The following is a 9,808-nucleotide window of genomic DNA, read 5'->3' on the forward strand; positions in this document are numbered from 1 at the left end:
TATTGCGTGTAGGCCAGTGACATCTGTAACACAACAAAATGTGTAAAAAGTTAAGGGGTGTGAATCATTTCTGAAGACACTGTATGAAAGTATTTTTTAAATGTATTACTATTATCCATATTTTGGTAGCATTTTATTATAACTAAGCAGCATTTCTAACTAAGCAGCATGTAGCTTCTAAAGATACTTGAAACAGGACAGTTAGCTTCTTGAATTTTTCTATAATATAGTCATCACATTTTGCTCCCAAGTAAGAGACACTTGAGACAAGACTGTTAGCATGGTTACATTATTATTATTATTTTAACAATAGGTTACCCGGCTTGTCGTCAAATTGTTTCTAATATTGAGACACTTCAAAATGGACAGTTAGGTGGTAGCATTTTCTTACTACGGTTTACTTTACTCATTTACTGTCATCACAGAACAGAAGAGAAACAGCGCATGAAACCGCTTGAAATGCTGTTCATTGACTACTGTTAGAATTGAAACAATGGGCGGAACTATTGTGGACCGGGAAGCGTTTCAGCCGGAAAGTACAACTGTGTCCGTTACCCAAATCAGTCCCGTCTAAAAATGGCGGAGTATATACATGTCGTTCGAAGGGCTTTGGGACAGTTAGGAGGTCACGGTGGTGTGAAAGGCTTATTTGTTCAGTTATTCAGGTCAGTATAAGAGCGATATAATGTGCTTTGTAATCTATAGAGATGGTTGTCATTACTTTCAATGCATTTACTCGAGATAAATAAGTATGTCCCCGGTCGATAGGCAACCTGCTAACACGAACTACCTACTTGGTTAACTACTGTAGCTGGCTAAATTGGTAAACAAACGGACTCACTGCTCTGTTTAAAAGCTGTTTTAAGGCTACTTGATTATGTGATCTCTGACCTGTATCCGGTCTGACAAATTAGACATAGTGCTAGTGGGTGGACTAATGGACTAGCCAGCTAACGTTAGTTATCTAACTTGTGGTGACTGTGTTTTTGTTACAGGGCAAATGATGTGAAAACGGGAGCGCTGATTGGCGTGGACAAGTATGGAAACAAGTACTTTGAGGACACACGCTACTTTTTTGGTAAGGTTGAACAGAACTAAACCTCAGCTCACATGACCAGTAATGGCCTTAGGCTATGTACTGCAGTGCCAATTATCATATCTGAATGTAGTCAGCAAATGTTATATTTTACATATGGAGTTGATTGGTCAGCCTGTGGGAAAATCAAGTAGTAGAAAAGTGTGGTAGAGAGGGCTGTTCAAAGACCTGTAGTGTACTCAGAGTAACACCTCTCCTTGTCAGGTCGTCACCGCTGGGTGATCTACACGACAGAGATGAATGGAAAGAACACCATGTGGGAGGTGGATGGTAGCATGGTGCCCGCTGAATGGTAAATACATCTTACTTGGTTTGACACAGGTGGCGTTGCCTCTATCTCAGTGACTGGGCCATTGCCATGTTGGAGATACTGGCCTTCATAGTAAAATTGCTGGCCTAATGTTCTGAATATGGAATTGTAACAGATCTGGGTGGAACTCATTGAGTTGATGTACTGGTGTCTTAATTGTGTTTTTACCGTCTACGAACCTTCTATTGATGAACTAGCCTATTGATTAAATGAGTACCTGATTCTAACTCCATATCTTAAATCTCCTCAGGCATCGCTGGCTGCACTGTATGACAGACAACCCCCCCACCACACACCCCCCTACACCGAAGAAGTTCCTGGCGGAGGTCCACCAGTTCAACGTGAGTGGTTCGGCCCAGGCGTATGTGCCCTACTCCACCACCCGCAAGAAGATTCACGAGTGGGTGCCCCCAAAGGCTCAGTGACCCTGCTGTGACCTGACCTTCAACTTCTGACCTTGTTCTGTAAATGAGTGTGATTTCCTGTGTGTGCGTTCACCAGCACATCTTTGCTTCTAAATAAAATCTAATCTATATGGACACTGGTGATGACTCAGTCCTTATGTGTGAAACTGTGGGCTGTTATGTCACTAGTGACTAGTTGGCTGACTAATGACCAGCTCTCCATGAGTCTGACATAAAAATGTTAGCAACATGAGTTTGTTTGAGAGGTTTTTTAAGACTGACTGAGACTGGCCCATTGTTGAGGGGCAGGTTATGAGGTAATGTTTCTCTGAGGGTGTTAGATGGTCTGATTTGTGTGTGTGTGTTGCAGACAGCAGCATATTGCTGAGCTGAGAAAAGGCTGCAGTATTTCACATGGGGGTACTAGGAGCATGTCTGTGCTGACTGGCTATCAGATGACTATCACATCAGGGTGAGATTGTGGGCAGGGTGTTGTCACATTCACACAGGCAGACAGACACTCCCAGCTCCAGTCCTTCTGTCCTCTCGGGGATTCTGCTGTGCTATGAGAGGTGAGTTAACTTCTTGGCTTGTGGCCCATTCTGGACTATTCTGGACTAAAGTTGTAAGTTCTATCACAGCCATTTGCAATATATAAGAGCAGTGTTTCTCAATCCAGTACCAATCTGTCAGTTGGCAGACAATTCTCTACTGTAAATGTGGAGTTAAGGCCATAGTTTGACTATCCTTGGTGTTGCAGAAAATAAATACTCTATTAGTCCCTGGTGAATCTTTTCATATGGCGTTTAAGTAGATATTTTTCTACATTGGAAAAATTGCAGAGTTTATCTACTTGTAGGTGTCATAATAGCTATTGTACTGTAGTCTGTACCTTTAGTAAGGACATTCATATTTTCAGAAGCAGCTTGGTTACTCAGGGTTTATCGGTATGCTAATGCTGCCTTTGCTTCCAGTGGTCTGGGCTGTTAGATGAGAAGGTTTACGCTGTCAACGCTATTCGGCCGTGGGGTCAGTGAGGAGGCAGAGGATGAGGTCAGTCTCTCTATCCCTTTATATGGCTGTTTGAATCATTTTTAAACCCCTCGCTGAAGTGACATGGCTGGATAGGTGAAACCTTCATGAATAGCCACCATCCCAATTGTGTTAGTGGTCAGTGGTTACTTCAAGGGAGAGAGGAAGGAAGGATGCATGTTTAAGGTCCAATGCAGCCTTTTTTTTTATCTCAATGTAACATCATTTCTGGGTAACATTTAAGTACCATACTGTGATTGTTTTCAATTAAAATGTTAAAAAATAAACAAAAATAGCTGATTTTCTTAGATATAAAAAAAGTATACTTTTTTTTGTGGGGGGGCCCAACCACCATTCCCCCTCGTCAGAGGACAAAAATAAACTTTGTTTTTACAGCTTTTTATTTTGTTGTATTTCTACACACATTTTACATATTATAGAACATGAGCTTTTAAACCCACCCCTCAGCTACTCACAGTCCATCCCACCTATCTCCGTGACCCCACCCCTCAGCTACTCACAGTCCATCCCACCTATCTCCGTGACCCCACCCCTCAGCTACTCACAGTCCATCCCACCTATCTCCGTGACCCCACCCCTCAGCTACTCACAGTCCATCCCACCTATCTCCGTGACCCCACCCCTCAGCTACTCTCAGTCCATCCCACCTATCTCCGTGACCCCACTCCTCAGCTACTCTCAGTCCATCCCACCTATCTCTGTGACCCCACCCCTCAGCTACTCTCAGTCCATCCCACCTATCTCCGTGACCCCACTCCTCAGCTACTCTCAGTCCATCCCACCTATCTCCGTGACCCCACCCCTCAGCAACTCACAGTCCATCCCACCTATCTCCGTGACCCCACACCTCAGCTACTCACAGTCCATCCCACCTATCTCCGTGACCCCACCCCTCAGATACTCTCAGTCCATCCCACCTATCTCCGTGACCCCACCCCTCAGCTACTCTCAGTCCATCCCACCTATCTCCGTGACCCCACTCCTCAGCTACTCTCAGTCCATCCCACCTATCTCCGTGACCCCACACCTCAGCAACTCACAGTCCATCCCACCTATCTCCGTGACCCCACACCTCAGCTACTCACAGTCCATCCCACCTATCTCCGTGACCCCACCCCTCAGATACTCTCAGTCCATCCCACCTATCTCCGTAAACCGCTCTCTTCTGATTTCCATGTGCCATATGTTTTTCAACTGTGCTGTGATGTTTCACATGCATTCTGAACCTGTCTAATCGCATAGTATTGTAAGATAAATATTTTTACTCAAAGTATTATTATATTGTTGATTGATTGACAATGGTTGTCTAAATCTCTCAACAGTGTTCATTTGAGATAAATGTTGTGATTTTTCAGCCATTCCTGAACCTGTGACCAGAAACATGAAAAATAGCTTCTTAGCAAAGATCAATTTCTCAAACAAGAATTTTGCAAGGACTCTCTAGGAGTGGTCTGAGTTTGGAGGGGAACAATTTAAACTAGCTGTTATTGGCAGAGAGGTTTGGAACTATAGTTCTTATTGGTCTATTAACTAATTTACGAACTGGTGATGTCACCAGGCAGGCCAAAACTGCATCCCACCAAAGCAGGCTGAAATTTCAGCTCTTACACTAAAATTATCATAATTTTCACAATTTCACCGTTTTTTTTCAACCTCATGGTGTGGAAATATATATAAAACACAGAAAGATCACATTTTTGACTGCACTGGGTCTTTAAAGAGTTATTGGAAAGGGGCCACACCATTTTCCCCTTTCTGCTTTCTGTCAATGTCAGGAAGACCGGTAATGACTGATCCATCCACCTGGGGTCACTGTGTCCCCTGATATAGTCGGCATTCCACTCACACCTCAGCTATATCATATTTACATCTAACGAAATTCATGAGCACTTGGCTTTTGAGCATGTAAATGGCTGTTGTTGAATAGCTCTTTGTTGATGTGAAATAACATTGCCACAAGTCAGCAGTTCCAGGTGTTGCAATATATCCAGCTACCTCTGACTAGAATGCGACCGGCTTTCATTTGGAAGCCAGTCACATAGGCACCAGGACGGGGACCGGGGGACAATCTCATAAAGATCCCGAGTAATCTTTTGGCGCCTTGCGGCGGAGCTTTATCGCCTTGACTGGAAGGTGTTTGAACTAACTGGAGCGTTTAAATGTGTTTCCAACTTCACTGTCTCTCAGTGGGTTGAAGCTCCTGGTGCTTAAGGTCTAAGGGATTAGTATAGAGGGCTTAGGGTTTATTGGAACCTGCTGTAAAGTAACACAGGTCTGCCATGTTTGGTTGGTTAGGTTTAGTGTGTGTAGGATATCAGAGCTGTGTCGCTGGTGTTTCAGCTAGTGTCTCTGAGTCATTTGTGTAAATGGAGTAAAATGGCATCTGGTTTAAGTGAGAGGACTTGTACTGCCATGGCGATACTTCCTTGTGGCTAATTATAAGGTCAGTGAACACTCAACACATCTCTCATCTCACTCTCCATTTTCCCTCTGCAACTCTCTCTCTCTCTCTCTCTCTCTCTCTCTCTCTCTCTATTTGTGTGTGCATGTATAATGAGGTGGCAGCTGTGTTGGTGGTGATGCCAGCTGAGCACCAGAGGGAATATAAGGGCTCATTTTAGAGCAGGTGCATCCCTCTCCCCTCTGCCCCCTGGTACCCTCATCCCTCTGCCCCCTGGTACCCTCATCCCTCTCCCCTCACCACCTGTCTGTCTGTCCCCATTCTATCCCTTCTGAGCAAACTCCCTCTTTTCTTTTCCCTCCCTCTGTTTCTGCTACATTTCCTTATCACCCTTATACTCTCCTTCCTCCTACACTCCTCATTTTGTCTCTTCTGTTCTTCCTTCTGTCCATATCGTATTCATATCTGTATTCCTCTGGAGAGTATAAGGGTGATAAGGAAATGTAGCAGAAACAGAGGGAGCACAGTGCTGTAAAAATACCTCTGGCCCTGTTCTGTTCACCTCCCCTGTGTGTCACAGCTCTTAATGGGCTCAGAGAGACAGAGAGAGAAAGAGAGTGAAAAAGACACACTGAATGGTTCTCAGAAACAAATAGGCTTAGCCTTAGTGAATGATAGTTGGGGGGTATATTTGAATATGTGTGGCAGTGGGAGCAGAGCCCAGTTGCGTTGAGACACACACACACACACACACACACACACACACACACACACACACACACACACACACACACACACACACACACACACACACACACACACACACACACACACACACACACACACACACACACACACACGCACGCACACACACACAGAGGCCCGGGCCGGCTGTTATCTAGGGGTGTGCAGATTAACGGCTCTGTCTGAATGTATTCACCACTGAGACAGAGCAGGGGGAGGGGGGAGAGACTACTTCACTAACTTTACCAACTCTATCCCAACAGCAGTATATGGAGGTCCTGTATTCCCTCCCTCCCTCTCCTAACCTGTAGGACATCCCTACTACTTCTCAGCCTGTTGTTCTGGTTGCTGACTCCTGATTGGCCTTAGAGGTAATAAATGAATGCCGTGGTGAAGCGTGCCCGGGCGGGCCAAGGAGGGAGGGTGATACGAATCAGAGACCTCAGGTGCGGGGTGGGGGCTGGTTACTGCCTTATAAGGGTGACTCTCCCACCCCTCAGGAACTCAGGAACAGGGCAGAACCATGCAGAACGGAACAGTACAGAATAGACTGCTAAACGCACCTCAGGACAGGACAGAACAAGACAGCGGACTGACAGCAGTTCAGGAGTGTGTAGGAGTGTATCTTTGGATTTTTAGGGTGATGGTTAGGGAGGTACGAGCCGGGCCTTGTGACGGCACATCTTTATCACCACTGACAGGAAGGAAGGGCTTTCACCAGAGCCAGAGGGAAACCACACACACACACTCCTCCCACAGTGGTTGTTCCTCTAAAAGGCTGCCAGCTCTTTGATGATCACTGAGCGTCTTCTGAAGCTCGTAGGAATGAACTTTGACTTCACACACTCTGGCCCTTAACCCTGAGGAAGAGGAGAGATGAAGAAGCACTTCACGACCATCCCACTCATCCACGTCACAGAGGTAGGGTGTGTGTGCGTGTGTGTGTGTGTGTGTGTGTGTGACTGAGACTGTATGTCTCAAGGTACTACAGTCTCCATGCTATTTCCAGTCTAAACGTAGTCAGAACTGTAGTCGCATGCTGTCAGCTGTGTGTTTATATGACAACAGTTCATAGGCAGACTTTGACAAGCACAACATGAGGAGCTGTGTGTGTGGGGGGGGGGGGGGGGGGGCATTTGGGTGAATGTAAACACCAGGTAAACGGACAGTAGTGTTACAGAAAAAGAGTAAAGCAGGGAGAGGTTGTGTCAGACGTGTTGTGTCCTGCCCCTGTGTGTGTGGTGTGTGTGTGTGTGTGTGTGTGTGTGTGTGTGTGTGTGTGTGTGTGTGTGTGTGTGTGTGTGTGTGTGTGTGGTGTGTGTGTGTGTGTGTGTGTGTGTGTGTGTGTGTGTGTGTGTGTGTGTGCGTGCACGTATAGTTGTACTATGCTGCTTGCCTAATGCCAGAGGGATGTCTTTAAAACCAGTCAGTCATAGATCATTGATCTGCTTTTAGTTATCCAGACCCCGTCATTAATATCTCTCTGCCCTGCCTGTTTTTTTTATTTCTCTCCCTCGCTCTGTCTCTCTCTCTCTCTCTCTCTCTCTCTCTCACTCTCTCTCTCTAACTCTCTCGCTCTCTCTCTAATCACCCCTTCCTTACCTTTAATACCTCTCTCTTTCTCTCTCTCCTCTCTCTCCTTCTCAGTGGAATTCAGTACATATAGTTATTTATACCTGATGAGACTCAGTCTGTAGCTGGCGCGAGCCTGTGTTTGTGTCTCTCTTATTCTTATCTTATCTCTCCATCACCATGGACGTTCCATTACAATGATGTTGACTATATGTCTCTGTGTTAGAATGACATCATATTCCTGGCTCCAGTGTGTGAGTGCTGAGCAGTGCCTCCTGGTAGTGGTAGTTGTTGTGATTGTGCTGAGTCATGTGTCCGTGGATAATGACTCTCTTCCAGTCAGTCTTGCCACAGACCACTCATGTGAAAAAAGAGACAGAGAGGGAGACAAAGAAGAGATGTATGGTGGAGAGGTAGGCTTAAGGTTTGTCATTAGTTCTCTGGTAAATCTGACCCTGGCTATCTTGATGCTGTCTCTCTGTACCATGGAGATATACCATTACCTTTATGTTAGGGATGCATTAGGTTACTGTGTGTGTGCGTGTGCGTATGCGTGTGCGTGTGTGTGTTTGTACAGAAACTCTAATAATAGAAGTCCTTAAACTCTTACCTTAATAAATATTAGATGCCATGGTAACACCTTAGTAACTCGTTGCCTTAGATACAAGGAGCTTGGAGGCCTTGGTCAGTTTTGCTGATCTCTTTCATGTTGTTTATCACATAGTAGGTGGTGGGTAACTCGGGGACACGTCTCTGATGTAGTGTCAACATGGTCTTATTGTTTTAGCTTGTTAGTGGTGTGTGTGTGTGACTCTGTGAGATTGTGTGAATGAAGGTGCTGGGTAAACATTTTGTGCTCGCTCCACCCAGGGCTCACACACACACACACACACACACACACACACACACACACACACACACACACACACACACACACACACACACACACACACACACACACACACACACACACACACACACACACACACACACACACACACACACACACCGGGGGTAGGGGGGGTACTGCATTACACAACCCAGCCAGTCTGCTGTAACCCCCCCACCAGCAGCTGAATCTAACTTCTGGACCGATGCTGTGTGAGGTTCATCTGGGGAGAATACTAGTCAGCCTCTCTGGTTGTGCTCCTCATTAGAAAACAACCACAAGAAAACGACTCCAAAACCAGTACATTAGTGATAGTTACCTCAGCCCATCCCGTCATACACGTCAGTCATCACCTCCTAATGTTCTGTTGATGAAAACACTCTCCGACCTGTCCGTGATGATGAGTTACCATGGGAACAAGATATTTTTTTTCCAGCAAACGTACTTTGATTCCAATTTCAACGCAATTTAATTTGGCCATCAGGTGGCCTGCCAGCATGCCACACGCACGCACGCACGCACGCACGCACGCACGCACGCACGCACGCACGCACGCACGCACGCACGCACGCACGCACGCACACACACACACACACACACACACACACACACACACACACACACACACACACACACACACACACACACACACAAACACACACATACTAGTTACACTACACAGTACACACCCATCACAGCCATTGTAGGTCTGTCATGAGAGAGAGCGATTGTTACAGTGTGTAGTCCCGGGCTTGACAGGTGTCTTATGTACGCTCTTATCTTTACGGTCGTATGAGAGATTGTGTTAGGGTGTGTGTGTGTGTACTGGCTGACGGCCTAATTGTGCTGAAATTGGCTGTGTATGGTGGATGTATAAAGCAAATTAACAAATTCGTGAAACTAATTACGTGAAACTGAATGAAAACACTTAATCCCAATAAACCCTTCTAATCTTGCAATTCAAAGTACTAAACAAACACTGCAAATAGGCAACGACATTAGCTACTTTCAGTTAATTGTCTCAGGGTGATACTTTCCACCCATTAATTCCCCTCCTCCTCCCATTATGTCAACAGAAAAGACAGTTGTATTTGGAACTTCTCATATTCCTGCGGGAGGTCTGTTTCAGTGCCCAATCAAAGAAGTTGAACAGAAAATGTGGATGCTGAGTGAAACTCTCTCCACACGCTAACACTCACTCTATTGACCAGCGCCTGACTCATCATTTGTGTGAATGGAGTGAAAATGAAACTAAAAAAGTGCATCCTTTCTTTCCCTCGCCCTTAATCTCTCCCTCTCTCTATCTTTTATCTGGTGTGATTACGCTTGTTATTCATAG

General features: G+C 45.6%; 1 protein-coding gene across 1 annotated transcript; it reads left to right on the plus strand.

Annotated features, from left to right (window-relative positions):
- The first annotated feature begins 549 nt into the window (after window positions 1-549).
- LOC120049369 (NADH dehydrogenase [ubiquinone] 1 alpha subcomplex subunit 12-like) lies at window positions 550-1,950 on the plus strand. Its single transcript, XM_038995637.1, has 4 exons — window positions 550-665; window positions 996-1,078; window positions 1,301-1,388; window positions 1,657-1,950. The coding sequence occupies exons 1-4, from the start codon at window positions 577-579 to the stop codon at window positions 1,829-1,831; spliced, it is 435 nt and encodes a 144-aa protein (XP_038851565.1). The 5' UTR covers window positions 550-576; the 3' UTR covers window positions 1,832-1,950.
- Window positions 1,951-9,808: the final 7,858 nt, after the last annotated feature.

This window comes from Salvelinus namaycush, chromosome 6 (assembly GCF_016432855.1).
Source record: "Salvelinus namaycush isolate Seneca chromosome 6, SaNama_1.0, whole genome shotgun sequence".
Classification (NCBI taxonomy): domain Eukaryota; kingdom Metazoa; phylum Chordata; class Actinopteri; order Salmoniformes; family Salmonidae; genus Salvelinus; species Salvelinus namaycush.